General features: G+C 47.7%; 1 protein-coding gene across 3 annotated transcripts in view; it reads left to right on the top strand.

Moving 5' to 3' along the window:
• The first annotated feature begins 2,999 nt into the window (after positions 1–2,999).
• Positions 3,000–20,411, top strand: part of RGL2 (ral guanine nucleotide dissociation stimulator like 2) — a 34,220-nt gene continuing 16,808 nt past the window's right edge. For 2 of the 3 annotated variants that reach the window (XM_018558146.1, XM_018558144.1), the window contains exons 1-4: positions 3,000–3,122; positions 6,096–6,197; positions 13,857–13,934; positions 17,248–17,411. In XM_018558146.1, the coding sequence (XP_018413648.1) occupies positions 6,111–6,197; positions 13,857–13,934; positions 17,248–17,411 (329 nt within the window). In that variant the 5' untranslated portion in view covers positions 3,000–3,122; positions 6,096–6,110. Of the gene's footprint in view, positions 3,123–6,095; positions 6,198–10,072; positions 10,217–13,856; positions 13,935–17,247; positions 17,412–20,411 lie in introns of those variants that run through there. The other variant, XM_018558145.1, reaches the window with a different exon arrangement.

A 20,411-nucleotide genomic window follows, 5' to 3' on the forward strand; every position in this document is an offset into this window, starting at 1 on the left:
CAAGCGAAAGGCAGAGTGTCATATCAAAGGCCTCAGTTTGCAGGAGGTTGAGTCTGGTTCAGGAGGGTGCACACTGCAATTTGGCAGCCCATCCATATTAAATGGACCAACAGTGCAACTCAATGCGTCGGCAGCATTTCTGGCAATGCTTTATATGTTGTGCAGCACACTACATGTGTGTATTGGGGCGCCATTTTAAATTAAAGTGTATACAAAGGCAAGCTCTGTTAACCAGTTTGGCCATACAGTATAGGAAGCAAATGAAACCAATTAAGTAACAGTCTATAGGTCTTATTATAAAAGTAAAGCCACCTTTCCCTAAGCGGCGTGACTACTTAAATTTATCTCTGCTGGGCTGTAAACAGTCTAAATTGAATTGATGGTGCTGTGCTCATTGGGTCTCCCCTAAGCCCAGTGTTATCGCTTGCTTCTGCTTGCTGCTGGCATGTGACCCTGGCAAACTCCAAACTACAAATCCCATGAGGCATTGCAAGAGGCTCTCTTTAATATAGGGGGTCTTGTTAATACAGAGTCTATTTAATATAGGATCTCTGTACTAGAGGGTCTCTGAAATACAGGGTCTCTTTAATACAGGGCCTCTTTAATACAAGGTCTCTTTAATACAAGGTCTCTTTAATACAAGGTCTCTTTAATACAAGGTCTCTTTAATACAAGGTCTCTTTAATACAAGGTCTCTTTAATACAGGGTCTCTTTAATACAAGGTCTATTTAATACAAAGTCTCTTTAACATAGGAACTCTTTAGTACAGGGTCTCTTTAATACAGGGTCTCTTTAATACAGGGCCTCTTTATTATAGGGTTCCTTTAACACAGGGTCTCTTTAATGCAGGGTCTCTGTAAAACAGGGTCTCTGTAATACAGGTTCTCTTTAATTCAAGGTCTCGTTAATACAAGGTCTCTGTAAAACAGGGTCTCTTTAATGCAGGGTCTCTTTAATGCAGGGTCTCTTTAATACAGGGTCTCATTAATACAGGGTCTCTGTAATATAGGATCTAGTACCCCAACGCATTTCCTGTCTGCAAAGCATGGTACCGCAATACTGTGCATTGCAGTGGAAAGCGTGCCGTGCAGAAAACGCACCGCAGCTGTGTGAACGGGCCCTTACTGTGCATGTGTCTAATGCTCAATTGAGCCCAATGCCATTTGGATTTTTAGCGACACAAACCTGTGAAATAGTCATCATTGTGCTAATTTGCGCCCTCGCCAGTCCAACCTATTAAGGTTATTCTACCAATTTACGCAATTTCCCTGCGTGCATTATAAATGCAGCATTGCAAGGGGACTGAAGCTCTCCTAAAAATTAAAAAGGAAACCCCAATACATGAACTTTAAACTTTACAATTCTGCTACATCACATAAAAGTCTCACTAATGTGATATCCTATTAGGGTTGCCACCTGTTCTGGATTCACCCGGACAGTCCAGGTTTTAAATGCTTTGTCCAGGATTCATGGCAACAGAAACCCGGACACATGATGTCAGGCAGACGGGAAACCAAAATTAAGATTGGGGCTACTGGCCCCCCACTGAAAATAGTCTCCACTGTGATATTTACATATGAATGGGTAGCGCTATTTACATATGAATAAGCCACGACTCATTCTCCCAAAACAATGTCTGCACGGCGATTGAGTGTTCGGGTTTTGCTGGAAGAAAAGGTTGCAACCCAATATCCTATTAATCATCGAACTTCCTTGAAATATTTTTTTGGGTAAGTACATTACTTAATAAATTAATAATAAAATATTTGAGGGTATGAAAATTACACAAATATTGCGTTGGGAAAACCTATAGGAAAATGACATTTGAAAAAAATTATATTTCTTCCTAATAAAAATCAAGGAAATAAAAAATATATGTATCCAATTCTGCTACCAAATGAAAGCCTTATCCATCCCCCAAAAATGTATAATACATCAGGGTCCTTAAAAAGATAATACTGTATAATCCCCACAATTAAAAAAAAAAAAAACATTTTCTGGCTCTCAAGGGTAATTGAGGAATAACAGGTCTCGGGAACTCAAGTGGTTAAGCTGGGCGCTGATGACTCACCCATGTCTAATAAAGTTCCTTATTTTGAATTATGACCCCTGGCGACTCTACTCGGGCGACGAGCTGCAATACCCCCAAGCGGCCTGAGGCGGTGCTGTTGAGCACATTAACATCAATAGAACTATATTGATCCTCATTTATCAAAATGTATTTTACAAAATCAGTGTATTAAACGTGAACTGTCTCTCTTTCTGCAAGCGATCAGTTCTTTGCTTCCTTCTCAACCACCCCTGGAAACACAACCATTGTATTCTGATGGGTTGTTATGAAAACCAAAGCTCCAAAATGTTATTTTTAATAAAAATATGCCTTTTTTGTTTCTTCTGTGTCTTAAAAATATGCCAAACTGTACTTGCGCTTAGATCATCCACTCAATTTTTCTGGGACTGCTGAGCATTGTAGTCCCACCCCTGCAATCTCAGGCCTTGGGTTATCTTATCACGGGCCTAGTGTACGATAGCTCACACCCATGGTTAAATTGGCAGCCGGGCCGGTGTAATGTATGTCACTGCCAAGCCCGGTGACGAAGCACAGCCCTGCGTGCCGTGTATAAATAAAAAAGGTCTGCATCGTCGTCTTCAGAAAGAGGAAGTCCTCTGAGTTTAATGACATTGGCACAGCAAGGCTTGTTTTGGAAAGGAGGAGAGGGGTTTCCTGCCACGGCTCCTGGCAGACAATTGTAAGGCCGGCCGAGGTTACTGAGAACAACAGAGCTGTCCGTCGCCCGGGCACTGAGCGCTCTCGAGATTCAGGAAGCTCTCTCTTGCAGATTTCCTGATTCTCTTCCTGCTGCCCAGGATGTGACGCCAATCTGGGGACAAGGTGAGGCTCACACAACTTCTTAGAAGATACCCATCACTTCTGAGAGGCTTCCCCGAAAACGGAGAGGACCCCCCTCGACTCGACCCGAAGAGACAGCTACTCCAGAAAGAGAAGTCCCTCGCGCCTGGGCAGGTTGTCATAGAAATCTCGGTCAACAGAAAAGTCAAGGGACCTGGTGAAAGAGCAAGAAGCATCACTCATGTACTTCGTGTGAGCCAAGCTGACCCTGTAAGTGCCCTGTATTGTGCTCCCTATGGTATATATACAACCCCGGGGATCAAATGCGGTCAACCTGACCAAAGCCAATGTCTCAGTTAGAGGAGGGTACTGGTCAACTGGTATGTCTTGGTGACACCAGCAGTGATCATAAGAGTTGCTGGCTCTCCTCACTCCTCTGCCGTGGGGTCTCGCTTCTATGGCTGCATAATAATATATAGGGAGAGTAGTACCCCAGGAGATGGGCGGAGCTGTGAACTCTATGGCAGAGGTCTGATCATCGGAGTTCCCAAGACATGTAACACAAAACTGAGATTTCCATTTTGAAAGGAGTGATCCTTTAAATAGGGACTTACAGTCCTATTTGTAATGATTGTAGGTACTCACAGTATGTAAATGTGATTGTCTTAAAGTCAATGGGTGTCTATTTTGTAAAAACCTTTTTATTCTATGTAACTCGTAATTATATGTATGTACAAGGGGGCAGCCATATTGGCCCAACATGCAAACACCTGTATAGTAGTGCTGCACAGTGGTTGTGCCTTACTTTTCGCCTCTTTCAATAGGAGTTTGACAGTGTGCGGGCGTGCTGACACCAATGTATTGTTTATATCTGTATGTGACCGAGAGTTTATCTCTGTAAGCTCCTGCAAACCTACAAGGAGCCCCTACCGAACATGGAAGGAAGCTCCTTCCATGCCACCCAATCAGCTGCCAGTTGGGAATTTCCCGCCCGCAGCTTGATGTAAACAAAGGGGCGGGATGCAATGACATCATTGACCTAATATGGCTACATACCTATATTTGGTAAATGTAATTTAACCTAGTATGGTTATGTGGCCATATAAGGTGAATGATGTCAGCACAATCATCCCGCCCCTTTGTTTACATGCAGCAATGCCCATAACACACTTGATTGGGTGGAAGTTCCCATAGCACTTCCTTGTTTGGAGGAGTTTAGGTCCTCAGCTGTTCCCTATTGCTGACGAGGGGGACAGAATGCAAGAAATACAGATAAGCTGCTAGATGGAGAATCTACAAATCTGGACATGGTGCAATAATATGAATATGATACAGCAGCCATATTGTACTGCTGGGCCTGGCAAATGTTGAAAACTGGCCACAAGATTTATTTCACCCCCTTACCCCAACCCAGACCCCAAGGTGCCCTTTTGTTCCAACAACAAGCACAGCTTTGGTCTTTATTGTGTAGCCCGCTCCTTCCTGCCTTCCTATTGGCCAAGGAGTGTGATAGGTGGCCCGAATGGCCAATAGGAAGCCATGAGGGCTGTGGTTGATATTTGCTGAATAGATCACCCTGTGGTTTTATAAGCCTTGGGGGTGCTCTGGAAATAAACGAAGAACGCATGCTGGGACCTAGAGATGATGCGTTATTATCTCAATATGCTGCGTTGGAAAACTGCAAAGCCATGTAGTTTGTTTTCTTTGCAAAGCAGCCACAACCTGGGTAGAAATGCGTGTCCCCTGCCAGCATGCTGCAGGGAAGAACCCTTGCTCCCTGTGCGGTAGCAGCAGTCTCAGAGGCTGTACCGCTGTTACCTGCCGGCGGCCATCTTGGTGATGGATGCCGGCAGAGAGAGGAGGGGACATTCACCCGGCAGGTTAAGGAATGCCGCTGGGTCCCCTCCTCTCTCTCTCTTGAGCAACTGTCGGGCTCTCGGTCCATGACCGAGTGCCCGACTTTTTAGAGGGGGTGACACCAAAATGACTGTCAGTCATTTTGGTGTCACCCCTTCAGTGGTGGCACGCGGGCCGCACCCCCCTTGTAACGCCACTGAGCAGTCTTTTTATAGAGGTGCAACAAGCCCCCCTGCTGAGCTAGGGCTCTCCAATCAGCAGGGAGTATGGGCAGTGGCGTCACAAGGGGGGTGCGGCCCGCACCCGGGTGACACCATTGGAGGGGTGACAACAAAATGACTCACAGTCATTTTGGTGTCACCCCCCTCTGAAAAGTTGGGCGCTCGGTCATGGACCGAACGCCCGACAGTATCAGGAGAGAGGAGGGGACCCGGCGGCATACCTTATTCCGCCGGGTGACTGTCCCCTCCTCTCTTTGCCGGCGTCCATCACCAAGATGGCCACCGGCTGGTATCCGAATACTGCCGCGCGTGCGCAATGATGACGTCACACGCATGCGCAGTGACGTCTCGGCAGGGTGACACTCGGTTACCGCTCCGGGTGTTACCCAGCCTCGGGACGCCCCTGAGTATGGGTTTTGCCTAATGACAGAGCTATAGGTCTGACTCATTAGGGGGGTGTCAGACCTCTGCAGAGAGACCACGGCTTCCACACAGAAAGTAAGTGTCCTTCTCTGCAGCATGCTGGCAGGCGACGGGCTTTTCTACTCAACTGGTGGCTGCTTTCTAAACAAAAAGAACTATAATACTGTGTACACCTTTTTGTTTTGATGCAGCTGAAATGTATTTAGCTGATTTAATCAGAAAGTTCAGCTGGGCTTTAGGATAAAGGTTACAGTAGTAGCCAAAATATTATACTGGGGCGGGTCCAGGATGACCTGAGCTCAGAGGAAGTGGGTTTAATGATGCTGGCCATCAGACTGGGGACATCTAGTGGCAGTAAAAAGTACTGCGGGGGGGGGAATCTATAAATTGAAGCTGAATATTGCAGTATAAGCTGGTTATGTCATTTTATGTTTTATTGGGCTGTTCATATACAAACTTAAAAAGATAAATCTCTTTATATTTTCTGCCTTGAATACACATCTCAGTACTAACACTTTATGCAAACATGCTACTCGTACATAGCAACTTTTGCTGTTTTTGGCCCCTCGCCTGGCTATCCTGACACTTGCATAGAAGAATTCACAGCGTAGTACACAGGCTGGGGGAGGGGAGGGCGTCTTGTTGCTGCAGGCAGTCTTCTCCTTAGCAGCAGAGAGCGTCCTGTCTTCTTCTTACACTTCTGCCGTGTAACATGACCATTTGTTGCTGTTTTCTTCTTTAGTCTGTGCTGACACACATGATCCTGCGCACACTAAGGACAGCACTGGAGGAGGAGAGACGGGGACACAAACCCAAACAAGAGTCCAAAGATGAACAGGCGGAGGTGAGACCATCCATCTATCCATGTCTAGGACCGTCCATGTATCTAAGTCTAGGACCGTCCATGTATCTAAGTCTAGGACCGTCCATGTATCTAAGTCTATGACCATCCATGTATCTATGTCTATGACCATCCATGTATCTATGTCTATGACCATCCATGTATCTATGTCTATGACCATCCATGTATCTATGTCTATGACCATCCATGTACCTATGTCTATGACCATCCATGTACCTATGTCTATGACCATCCATGTACCTATGTCTATGACCATTGTAGGGATCCAGTCTCAATGTAGAGGCAAACTCGCAGTCTCTTCAACAAAAATGCCAGCTTTAATTCCAGACAGCAATCAGTTGACAAAAAAAAGGTTACAGGTATCCAGCCCCAAAATGTAAATTGTCATAAACAAATAAAAGTCCGCTCCACTGAGCCTTACTGGGTATTAGCGATAGTCCGCTGAGCTGGGCCCGTTTCCTTTATGGGAACAGTTACAGTCCATCCACAGAACCCTGTCCTGCTGACAGGCTTGGCTCCAAACACAGAACTTGCTGCATTCAGCGCACACTCTCTCCTTGCACTGAGACACACACTTCCCCCAAGCTAGGTGCAGCTGCACACTAATGAAGTCCTGTGCAGTCTTCACTAAACTACGGTCCATGGAACTAGGAGTCTGTCCCACCCAGAGCTCTATCAGACTCCTAGTAACACCAGCCCCAGGATTTGTTTTACCAATACAAGGTAAAGAGCTATTTTTCTTTACCTCCAATTCTATGCTGGCATTACCTTAGATGATGAATCTAAGGATCCGTGGAGAAATGTATCTACCATCTATCACTTTTCCTGCCAACCTGGCAGGTTTTACTGGCACCATGTTACACCATTCATGTATCTATGTCTATGTCCATCTATGTGTCTATGTCTATCTATGTATCTATGTCTATGTGTCTATGTCTATGACCATCTATGTGTCTATGTCTATGACCATCTATGTGTCTATGTCTATGACCATCTATGTGTCTATGTCTATGACCATCTATGTATCTATGTCTATGACCATCTATGTATCTATGTCTATGACTATCTATGTCTATGACCATTCATGTATCTAAGTCTATGACCATTCATGTATGTATGTCTCTGATCATCCATGTATCAATGTCTGTGACCATTCAAATATCTATGTCTAGGACCATCCATATATGTATATCTATGATCATCCATGTGTCTATGTCTATGACCATCCATGTGTCTATGTCTATCCATGTGTCTATGTCTATGACCATTCATGTATCTATGTTTATGACCATTCATGTATCTATGTTTATGACCATCCATGTATCTATGTCTATGACCATCCATCTATCCATGTCTAGGACCATTCATGAACCATTCATGTATCTATGTTTATGATCATCCATGTATCTATGTCTATGACCATCCATCTATCCATGTCTAGGACCATTCATGTATCTATGTCTATGACCATCCATGTATCTATGTCTATGACCATCCATCTATCCATGTCTAGGACCATTCATGTATCTATGTCTATGACCATCCATGTATCTATGTCTATGACCATCCATCTATCCATGTCTAGGACCATTCATGTATCTATGTCTATGACCATCCATGTATCTATGTCTATGACCATCCATCTATCCATGTCTAGGACCATCCATGTATCTATGTCTAGGACCATCCATGTGTCTATGTCTAGGACCATCCATGTATGTATGTCTATGACCATCCATGTATCTAAGTCTATGGCCATTCATGTGTCTATGTCTATGACTATCCATGTATCTATGTCTATGACCATTCATGTGTCTATGTCTATGACCATCTATGTATCAATGTCTATGACCATCCATGTATGTATGTCTATGACCATCCATGTATGTATGTCTATGACCATCCATGTGTCTATGTCTATGACCATCCATGTGTCTATGTCTATGACCATCCATGTGTCTATGTCTATGACCATTCATGTATCTATGTTTATGACCATGCATGTATCTATGTTTATGACCATCCATCTATCCATGTCTAGGACCATCCATCTATCCATGTCTAGGACCATCCATGTATCTTATGTCTAGGACCATCCATGTATCTATGTCTAGGACCATCCATGTGTCTATGTCTAGGACCACCCAGCTAAACCCTAGTACAGGGGTAGGCTATCTCAGCACTCCAGTTGTGGTGAAAGTACGAATCTCATCATGCCCCTGCCTCTGGGAGTCATCCCTCTGGCTGTTATTCTTGCAATGCCCCATGGGACGTGTAGTTCCACAACAGCTGGAGTGACAATGTTGCTTACCCCCGTCCTAAAATGTAACCACGCCCCATCCCCAGGTGATCTTTGCTATGTGGTTTTCTACCTGGGTCTTCATAGCCTATTCACCACACTCTGCACAACCTGACTCGCACTCCGCTCAGTTCCGATCAATAGAAAGTCCATCACCGGGCTGACAGGCTGTGGACGGGCTTTCCACTTAGCTAATGAAGGAGTTACGGTGGCCATATATTATCTGATCTTTTAAAGTGTATGTAATCCCCAACAATGAACTCCTCCTATTTGCTCCCTTTCCGTCCCTGAAGTATACCATTGAAAGTGTTTTGTTAAATCTGTTCAATAATATCTGTTGATCCTGCCAGGAATTCAGTGAGCTCTAACGTTCCTGTGCACTCTGCAGTGGTATTGCAAGCAGTACTATTAGTCACACCCATTTCACTTCTATGAACTACAGTACACCCTTTATATATGTACATGAGGAGAGGGGGTTTGTGTTACTGGCAAGATCACTAGGTGAAAATGAAGGTTAATAAGCCTGAAAAAAAGAAAACTAATGCAGCCACAAGGACTGCTAAGCTGCAATTCATTACATTTCTCTTCTTGGGTTTTGTATATAATATGATATAAGTAATGTGACTGATTGGAGTTTTGCTTTGGAGGAACAGGTATGGATGGGGGGACTTAATGAGCTCTTCCAGTCATTGGCAGCGCACTTCGCACAAATGATTTTCCCAATTTCAGAGCATTTGGGCATTCTTTGGAGATAAGTTCTGCAGTGCTGCATGTGCTAACAAGCAGCATGCTGATGGTAGGAAAGAGCAGAGTGACAGAGAGATGAGCTCATCAGTCTGCTGCTTCTCATTTCACTGTCCAATTGCAGGCTGGAGAGAGAAATTAGGTCTGTGATGAGGTGTGTACCTGTGTGTATATGGGTCTGTATATATATATACACACACACACATACACTAAGCATCATCTCTTTTCTCCATGCTGCTATACCGCATAAGCCTCCCGAACTCTTCCATTATGACCCCTCCTTAAAGCAATCCCTGTTTTTTTAAGGAAAAATGCCAAGAATGTTTCTGGCAACACCCACTTTTTATGGTCTCCCGACTTGCCACTACCTGGAATATGAAGCAGTTTATTGCTCGTCAGAGCCACACCTGGAAAATGTAAATACACGAGCGATGCGAATATTTAGCCGCCATTGTGCCGGAGATGCAGAGCAGGGGTCAGCTGGGGCGCGCAGTTTAGCGGCCGTGGCCTTGAGCCGCATATGCATGGATTATCTGCAGATACATATTCATCTGCAGGAACCGGTTTGGCAGGGTGTGCAGCTCTTCTTACAGAACATATGTATAAATGTGTGCGAACACGTGTGTGTGTGTGTGTCTGTCCCCGGAAGTGAAGACGCCAGGGACCGAGGGGCTAATCTACCTACTTTCTCCGCCTTGAAGGTTTAACCCTTCAAACCCCACTCCGTCCTCCATTGCACACCTTCATCTTCTGCCGTTTCCATACTGACCCCCCCTCCCCATCCGCTCTGCATCCTGTAACCCAACTCTCTTCATCAGCCAACCTCACCCGCCTCTCTCCTCTGTCACCTTTACTATATCGGGTGCCACTTTCTATGAATGTTGCCTTGAACTTCTGCCTGTCAAGGGGGGACCAGGGTGTTACCTCCAAAACGACGTGGTACTGTCAGCCTGGTAAGGTGAGTCACCTGGCACCCCTGTGCCCCCTTTTCTAGCATTTGTCTTCCTTACTGTTTAGAAAATGCTCTGCCAGCAGACCCAAGGGCAAGCAGTGGAGGGAGAGATCTAAAGGGGGGCTGTGGATGGAGATCTTCAAGGGGAACCCATGGATGGAGAGCTTCAAGTGGATCCGTGGATGGAGAGCTCCAAGGGGAACTCATGGATGGAGAGCTTCAAGTGGATCTGTGGATGGAGAGCTCCAAGGGGAACTCATGGATGGAGAGCTTCAAGTGGATCTGTGGATGGAGAGCTCCAAGGAGAACCCAGGGATGGAGAGCTTCAAGTGGATCTGTGGATGGAGAGCTCCAAGGAGAACCCAGGGATGGAGAGCTTCGAGTGGATCCGTGAATGGAGAGCTACAAGGGGTACCCAGGGATGGAGAGCTTCAAGTGGATCCGTGGATGGAGAGCTCCAAGGGGAACCCAGGGATGGAGAGCTCCAAGGGGAACCCAGGGATGGAGAGCTTCAAGTGGAGCCTTGGATGGAGAGCTCCAAGGAGAACCCAGGGGTGTAGAGCTTCAAGTGGATCTGGGATGGAGAGCTCCAAGGAAAAGCTGTAGATGGAGAGCTCCAAGGAGAACCCATGAATGGAAAGCTCCAAATGGATCTATGGATGGAGAGCTCCAAGGGGAAGCCGTAGATGGAGAGCTCCAAGGGGAACCCATGGATGGAGAGCTCCAAGGAGAACCCATGGATGGAAAGCTCCAAATGGATCTATGGATGGAGAGCTCCAAGGGGAAGCCGTGAATGGAGAGCTCGAAGGGAAACCTGTGACTGGAGAGTTCAGAGGGGAAGCTGTGGCTAGAAAGCTCAAAGTGGAAGCTGTGCATAGAGAGCTCCAGGTGACAAAAGGTTACTTCTGTCTACGCATAGTTCTGGGAGGGCGGGGTACCAACCAGTGGTGCGCTACCATGAGAGGTTTACGGATGCCCGGGGTAAGTCTGGGTCCCTTGTACACCATGGCTGGATATATAATAATAATGGAAAGTTAAACCCCCTGACAGTCTCTTGGGGTCTCTGTTGGTGAGATCTCTGTGCTGGGTACCTGATGCAACAAGAAGACATTTATCATATCATTTATGGGGAGTGAAACTTCAACGCGGGTGGGAACAGGTCTAAACTATGACGGGGGGGGGGATCTCACTGCTACTGTTAAGTAGCAGCCCATTGGAATCCGCCTATAACAGAAATAGCACCTTAGGCTAGATTAACCCTTTCATGTATCAGCAGCATTTCTGTGCACGCTCTGGGTGTGATCTGCTTTATGTGTTTCTAGTGAACTTTCCCTTTCCTGTACACTAATGAGCTGCTTGCTTGCTGCTGTGTTGTCACTGTTGATTTTGGTTGTTTTAGGTTGCGTTTGCAATGTGCTGTGCGGCTGAAAAAGCTCATCGGCATCAAGGAGACCCCGGCACCAGACCCTTTGTTTCACCCAAAATCTTCCCATTATATGTGTGTCAATGAATGTTATTTACCTGTGAAAGCCTCCCGTGTGTCCACATCTGAAAGCCCCGAGGCTGCTGCTGGGGGCCACCATCCTGCATGGGATGTCAGCAGCCCCCTGCAGACTGACAGCTGTCACTCAAATGAAGATATTTAACAGGGGTAGGAAACTTTGGCACTACAGCTGTGCTGAATCTTGTAGTTCCTGGAGTGCTGAGGTTGCCTTCATAAAAGTTTATATAGGTAGGTGAGGGGCGGGGCAGAGGAGCTCGGCCAGCACAGGCAGTTATGAGACAGGAGAGGAGAGGGCTATGATGTGCTTGGAGGGAGGTGGGCTGTGCTAGGGAATTGACTCTTCCCAGGGGCATCCCCAGGCGTGGTGTCACCCGGAGCGGCCGCCGGGTGACACCCCCGCTGGGACGTCATTGCACATGTGCGTGACGTCATCATGCACACGCTTAATGATGTCACGCGCGCTTACCTGCTAGCGGCCATCTTGGTGATGAACGCCGACAAAGAGAGGAGGGGATATTCACTAGAGAGGATAAGGTATTCCGCCGGGTCCCCTCCACTCTCTGTCAGTCATTTAAGTGTCACCCCTTCCAAAGGTGTCACGCAGTGCGGGCCACACCCCCCACCCCCCCTTGTGATGCCACTGACTCTTCCTGGTGTAGTCAAAGGCAACTTGAACAAGTGAATATAAAATCATTTATGGCGAAAAAAAATTCTGACAGGATTCATCTAATGATCATTTGCATACTCATAAGTAGGGATGAGCTCAGGTTTGGACTGAGCCCGGTCCAAACCCAAGCTCCTCCAAATCCAGAAGAAGTTCCTTTCGAAAACAGAATCAGCTGCGGGTGGGAAATCCCCCCCTTCCGGCAGCTGATGTAAACAAAGGGACGGGATGCTGTGATGTAATTGGCCTTATATGTAGTAGTAGTGCTGCACAGTAGTTGAGCCCTACTATTGGCCCCTCCGTGTAGGGGTTTGATGGTGAGGGGATGGGGTGGCATCAGTGTATTCGTCATATCTGTATGTGACCGACAGGTTATTTCTGCAGTTGCTGATTAGGCATGAGCTCAGGTTCAGACCGAACCTGGCTCATACCTGAGCCTTTCTGAACCTGGAAGGAGCCCCCAAAACACAGAAGGAAGCACCAGGGGCGTCCCGAGGCCGGGTGTCACCCCGCCATGTCGTCATCACGCATGCGTGTGACGTCACCTCACGCGACCGCGATGACGTCATCGCGCATGCACGGCCATCTGATTAACACCTGCCGGCGGCCATCTTGGTGATGGACGCCAGCAGAGAATGGCGGTGACGTTCACCCGGCAGGATGAGGCATGCGTCGGGTCCCCTCCTCTCTCCTGACACTGTTGGGTCCATGACCCAGTGCCCGACTTTTTGGAGGGGGTGACACCAAAATGACTGTCACCCCTGCAATGGTGTCACCCGGGTGCGGGCTGCACCCCCCATGTGACGCCACTGGGAAGCACCTTCCGTGCCACCTGATCAGCAAAGGGGCGGGATGCAGTGACATCATTGACCATATTCGGCTACATGCCTTTATTTAATGACATTTCCCTAATATGGTCATGTGGCCATATAAGGTCAATTATATCACTATAAGCATCCCCACCCCTTTGTTTACATGCAGCTGCAGGAGCGGGGAATGCCCGGCCCACAGCTGATCAGGTGGAAGTGCCCATGGCACTCCCTCATTTGGAGCTCATCCCAACTCATAAGGCGTCCTCACGTCTCATATCCCAAAAATAAAAGGATTTCATTTCAGGGCCAGTGGGTGGAGCCCATGCAAATCATTCCTTTATTCCCTAGCAACAAAATGCACATCTGCTGTATGGTGCAATCGCCACAGTCATCTAAGCGTACATATTTAATAAAGCAATAAGTGTGCAGTAACCCATAGCAACCGACCAGCAATCATACTGACAAATGAGGGGCAGGGCCAGGTCTGGTTGCTAGGGGTTACCGCTTGTTATTGTTCTTTGTGGTGATTTTGAATAAGTCAAGGTTGTTTTTATAACTTTGTGTTTTTTGTTTGTTTGTTTTGTTTTGTTTGTTTTCCGGAGCAGCTGTGCAAATGCAAATCGTCTTTATTGCGAGGAAGCAATGTGTTTTTTTTTTTCCTTGCAGGCACTGCAGTATGAGGGAGAGGAGGAGCAGGAAGGGGCTGTATACGGCGTGTATTTACGCAGTTCGAGCGCACAACAGGTAAGGCCGGCCCGCCTGTACTCTAATAACATCCATTGCTTTACATAATATCAGACATCAGTAGATGAGACGTCAGCGGGCCTCGGCTCTCCAGATGACGCTGCTGCTTCAATCTGCGGTCTCGCTAGAGTGCCAGAGAACAGCCCGGTAATCGAAGAATATATACACAGTGGAAATAATTGTACAATTACCAGACATAGGATTTCGATCGCGTGACAGTTATTGTAAACCGCGCGGTTGTCGTGTGTTTTTCAATGCCTAGCGATGTCTATGGAACCCAAAGCGCACGACGACCGCCCGAAAATAGCTCCTGCACGCGATTCGGGTCGCTCAACAAACTGCAAAGGTGTGAACAATCTCCATTGACTTCAATGCAAATCTGTGTTTTGCGCGATATAGCGCGACTCAAACCGCGTGAACACCGCACCTAGGTGTACACCGGCCCTCACCACCACTGCCAGACAGCGCAAACAGGATGCTACTCTTGTTTACTACAGCTTCCTGTGTCACCTGTCTGCTCTATGGTCGTTGAATCGTCATATGGATTTACTGTCCAGTGAGCAGGCTGCTGGAGGAGGGGTGGCACAGGAATCTGATCTGCACAGCTGAGAGAGAATATAGGGTTGTCACCTGCCTGCCTGTACTGTGCATAGATCATAAAGCCAGCCAAACAAAGCTACAGGTCCTTTGGATGGTGACGCTGGCCACATATACTGTATGGGGGGAATTTATCGAAACTGGAGCAGACAAAATCTGGAGCAGTTGCCCATGGCAACCAATCAGCTTCTCTCTTCAGGTTGTTCATTTAAGCTTTGAAAATGAAAGGCGGATGCTGATTGGTTGCCATAGGCAACTGCTCCAGTTTTAATAAATTCCCCCATATGTGTTTATAATTTCTCTTTGTGGATTTCTGGTTGCGATAGTCTGTGTCATGGTCTCACCACCACTGAGTCACGGAAAGGTGGTCACATGATCTGGAAACACAAAGCGCACAGCTCACCCCTATCATGCGTCCTTGTGAGCCACATTCGTTTTTGGTCACATGATCTAATTCCCCTTTAACCTCCCAGCATTACACCAGCTGGATGTATACATTTCATCATCACAGGACTTCCATGTTGTAGTCATGTGACCACACCAGCATGGCAAAAGACCCGCGTCACTGCTCTGTGCTACCGTGTGTTGTCCCTGGAAATACTCTGCGCTGCTGGAGGACTCTGCTCCTTCTATCTTTCCTCTCCTGAAATACTCTGCGCTGCTGGAGGACTCTGCTCCTTGTGACTCTCCTCTCCTGAAATACTCTGTGCTGCTGGAGGACTCTGCTCCTTGTGACTCTCCTCTCCTGAAATACTCTGTGCTGCTGGAGGACTCTGCTCCTTGTGACTCTTCTCTCCTGAAATACTCTGCGCTGCTGGAGGACTCTGCTCCTTCTAATGCTCCTATCCTGAAATACTCTGCACTGCTGGAGGACTCTGCTCCTTCCTCTATGACTCTTCTCTCCTGAAATACTCTGCACTGCTGGAGGACTCTGCTCCTTCCTCTATGACTCTTCTCTCCTGAAATACTCTGCACTGCTGGAGGACTCTGCTCCTTCCTCTATGACTCTTCTCTCCTGAAATACTCTGCACTGCTGGAGGACTCTGCTCCTTCCTCTATGACTCTTCTCTCCTGAAATACTCTGCACTGCTGGAGGACTCTGCTCCTTCCTCTATGACTCTTCTCTCCTGAAATACTCTGCACTGCTGGAGGACTCTGCTCCTTCCTCTATGACTCTTCTCTCCTGAAATACTCTGCACTGCTGGAGGACTCTGCTCCTTCCTCTATGACTCTTCTCTCCTGAAATACTCTGCACTGCTGGAGGACTCTTCTTTGTCTAACGCTCCTCCCCCTAAATACTCTGCTCTGCTGGAGGACTCTGCTCCTATTGACTGTCCTCTCCTGAAATACTCTGCACTGCTGGAGGACTCTTCTTTGTCTAACGCTCCTCCCCCTAAATACTCTGCGCTGCTGGAGGACTCTGCTCCTTCCTGTAACTCTCCTCTCCTGAAATACTCTGCTCTGCTGGAGGACTCTGCTCCTATTGACTGTCCTCTCCTGAAATACTCTGCACTGCTGGAGGACTCTGCTCCTGGCTTGCAGAATCTTGCTTGTCTCTGTACCCCTCCTCACCTATATCCTGGATCACTTCTCTGTTCAGCTGTCATGACCTCACGGAGGGAGACACGTACCTAGTAAAGTCCCCTGGGTAATCACAGATGAGCTCAGCCTTGTGTGTGTCTCTGTCAGCCATTGTTCCCTCTTTTATGGAAGTGACTCAGCCCTGCACAGCAGTGTAGTCTGGTACATGACACGCAGGAGGACAGTACAGCCATTGTGTCAGTGTGTCAGTGCTGCGTTCTCGTTATCACTAGACATGGACACTTTCCCACTGAGAACATCTGCTGTGCCCATTATTAGGAGCTCCCACCATCCCTGAGCTGAGTTCCCGGGTCTGTACACCTGCTGTGCCCATTATGAGGGACTCCCACCATCCCTGTGCTGAGTTCCCGGGTCTGTACACCTGCTGTGCCCATTATGAGGGGCTCCCACCATCCCTGAGCTGAGTTCCTGGGTCTGTATACCTGCTGTGCACATTATGAGGGGCTCCCACCATCCCTAAGCTGAGTTCCTGGGTCTGTACACCTGCTGTGCCCATTATGAGGAGCTCCCACCATCCCTGTGCTGAGTTCCCGGGTCTGTACACCTGCTGTGCCCATTATGAGGGGGTCCCTCCATCCCTGTGCTGAGTTCCCGGGACTGTACACCTGCTGTGCCCATTATGAGTGGTTCCCACCATTCCTGTGCTGAGTTCCCGAGTGTGTACACCTGCTGTGTCTATTATGAGGGGCTCCCTCCATCCCTAAGCTGAGTTCCCGGGACTGTACACCTGCTGTGCCCATTATGAGGGGTTCCCACCAACTGTTCTAAATAGGTGACTTTTATTGTTTATTGTTCTGTGCATGGCCAGCATAAGCCTGTGTATGTTCTATAAGGAGTCCCTCTTCCCGTCTGTCAGGGCAGGGAGGAGACAGTGGGGGGGAATTTATCAAAACTGGAGCAGAAAGAATCTCGAGCAGTTGCCCATGGCAACCAATCAGCTTCTCTTTCTCTCATTTTCACATCTTACCTGAGCAAACTGAAGACAGAAGCTGATTGGTTGCCATGGGAAACTGCTCCACATTCTGTCTGCTCCAGTTTTGATAAATTCCCCTCCAGTATCGTTCTGCAGGCCGCCTATTTATGACTTATGTAATGCAATGTGTCTTCTCTCCAGGCTCCTGTGAAAGTCTTAACGCTGCGTGCTGGAACTCTTCCCAGACTTGTCCGCCATCTTCTAGAAGCCCGGTTCCTGGGGGACACCTCCTACATCCCAGTATTCCTGGCCACCTATCGGGCTTTCAGTAGCACCAGTGAGGTGGTGACGTTACTGCTGGAAAGGTTGTATCACTTTTTATGTGTGGGTGGTGATGAGGTGTGTGATAAACAATGACAGTATGGATGTTCCTGTAGGTGCCCACAGAGTGGTCCAACAATGGGCCTCTGGTGGCCTCTTCTCTGAACAGCAGTTGAAAGTGAATTCTGGCAAAACCAGTGTCTTCTGCTCATATTGCTCAAGGTTCAGCTCTCTCTCTTTGCTCTGGTGACCATCGCCAGGAGAGAGAGTGAAGGGAAATCCAAATCTTATATTTGTCACCATGACACAAGTAGAGGAGACGTCTTCTCCTTATCCTGTTTCAAAACTATGGCCATGAATACAAAGTGGACCTTCTTTGCAGCTATAGCAGCCACCACTCTTCTAGGAAGGCTTTCCTCAAGATTTTGGATTGGGTCTGTCGGAATTTGTGCCCATTCAGACAAAAAAATAATTTGTGAGGTCAGGCACTGATGTTGGATGGGAAGACCTGGCTCTTAATCCATGTTCCAGTTCATCACAAAGGTGTTCAGTAGGATTGAGGTCAGGTTGAGGTCTGGTTGAAGGCCTCTTCAGGTCCTCCACACCAGACTGGTCAAACCATGTCTTTAAAGCTGGCTTTGAGCACAGGGGACAGTCATGATGGAACTAAAAAGGGCCTTCACCAAACTGTTACCGCAAGATTGGATGAGCTCTAGGGTTGCTACCTTTTCCTTAAGTGAAACCCGAACAACCTAGCGCTGCACGCAGCAATTTTTTTTTGGGGGGAGAATATAGAGGAGAGAGCGAGGAGAGGCAATAAGGAGAAATAGCAAGAAGAGACAGGCAGGGGAGGGAGTAAGGAGACCGTCTATACAGGACTACAGCAATACATTATACAGCAATACAAAATAATATGAAGCTACATACTCTGTGTTGTTCTGGGTTGGCGCCCTGATGTCTCCGGGTGCCCTGTGCAGGCTCTCAGGTGGGCTGTGCGACTCTCAGGTGGGCTATGCCACTCTCAGGTGGGCTATGCGACTCTCAGGTGGGCTGTGCGGCTCCCAGGTGGGCTATGTGACTCTCAGGTGGGCTATGTGACTCTCAGGTGGGCTGTGCGGACTCTCAGGTGGGCTGTGCGGACTCTCAGGTGGGCTATGTGACTCTCAGGGGGGCTGTGCGACACTCAGGTGGGCTATGTGGACTCTCAGGTGGGCTATGAGGCTATGCGACTCTCAGGTGGGCTGTGCGGCTCCCAGGTGGGCTATGTGACTCTCAGGTGGGCTATGTGACTCTCAGGGGTGCTGTGCGGCTCTCAGGTGGGCTGTGCAACACTCAGGTGGGCTGTGCAGACTCTCAGGTGGGCTATGTGACTTTCAGGTGGGCTATACGGACTCTCAGGTGGGCTGTGCGGACTCTCAGGTGGGCTGTGCGACTCTCCGTTGGGCTGTGCGACTCTCAGGTGGTCTATGCGACTCTCAGGTGGGCTATGCGACTCTCAGGTGGGCTATGCGACTCTCAGGTGGATTATTGGGGCTATGGTGTCTCACCAGGGGTCCACAGGCGGGCAAGCACGGTGTCAGGGAGCTGGAGAACGAGGAGAAGGTAATCACAGATGCAGCTGCCGAGGTCTCCGGCAAGCGTGATCTCGGGCAGCCACATCTGCCTGAAACCAGATCTTCCCACTGCCCGCAGCTCAGAGGAAGATGCGGTTTTTGAGGCCGATGCAGCTGCCCGAGATCGCACTTACCGAGGACCTCGGCAGCCACATCTGTCAGTAAATTTTAAGTGCCGGTGTCGCCACTGAGTGTCTTTTGTCCGGGTGCCCGCTGGCTGGACACCCGGACACAAGACTCCAAAGCCGGACTGTCCGGGTGAAAACCGAATGGGTGGCAACCCTAAATTGAGCTCAATTGTCTAAAGTATCTTTGTATACTGTAGCATAACAGTTCCCCCGACTGGAAACACCTGAGCTCAATCATTTAGAGGGTGTCCGTATACTTTTTGGCAAATTGGCATGATGGGCCGGTGTCCACAAACCTTTGTCCATATAGAGTATCGCCAATAGTCTGGATTGGTGTTTTTGCACTCAAGAACTGGTTGAGCTTGCCTGACAACTGCTATGTGTGGTTAACATAAGGGATTGTTTTGACAGGGAACAGGTTCCAGTTATAATTACATTCACCTACTCAGTAGTACATTGTTATTGATTTACAAATGTTCACCGTTCTCTGTAAAGAGGGAAATTCCTCCTTCCTCCAGATTCTGATAATGAGGGCCGCCATTCAGAGCTCTTGATTGGCTGCTTGAACACCAAGCAGCCAATCCAGATCCGCGGTCAGAAAACCGTGAGAACCATGGAATTTCCCTCTTCATGGATAAAACTTTTCGGGACTTTCAGTAACATTCCATTACTGCAGGAAGAGACATTATCTGAATATAGACGTGATGACTGTCTTGGCTTTCAGGTCTTCTTCATTATAACTTTACCTTTGTGAGAAAGAAGACACCATAAGGAGTCACAGAGAAATAAAATACATGGTAACGGTTGCCAGGAAGCAGCAAATTTTGGGAGGAATTCTTTTTTAAGTCATGGTGCGTGTGGAGTGAAATGGAACGGTTATTTTTAACATCTTTCAGTTACAGCAATGATATACTTTGGACTTTACCAAAATGTACGTTTGCTTTAAAGTGGATCTCCCAGCCAAAACCTTCTCCGCCTGTTTTGGGTGGAAGGGTTGTTAGTTTTGTCAATTCTGAGTTTTACTTTGAGGGAAGGCAAAGCAGAACTTTCATAATGGGAAGAGGTGCTATTGGGGAAACTGCCATGGTCAGGATTTCCCTAAATTTCTAGAAGATTTTCTCTGATTGGTGGACTTCCACTTTAAAGTGTATCTAAACCTAGAAGAGAAATATAATGTACAGGCAGTCCCTGAGTTACATACATCCGACTTACATCCGACCCCTACATAGAAACGGAGGCTATTACTGTACAGCAGGGGTAGTTGTAATGCTACCGCGCTCGTGCCGACGAGGAGTGCGCGCCT

Source organism: Nanorana parkeri, unplaced genomic scaffold (assembly GCF_000935625.1).
Source record: "Nanorana parkeri isolate BGI_ZX_2015 unplaced genomic scaffold, ASM93562v1 scaffold321, whole genome shotgun sequence".
NCBI classification, from domain to species: Eukaryota; Metazoa; Chordata; class Amphibia; order Anura; family Dicroglossidae; genus Nanorana; species Nanorana parkeri.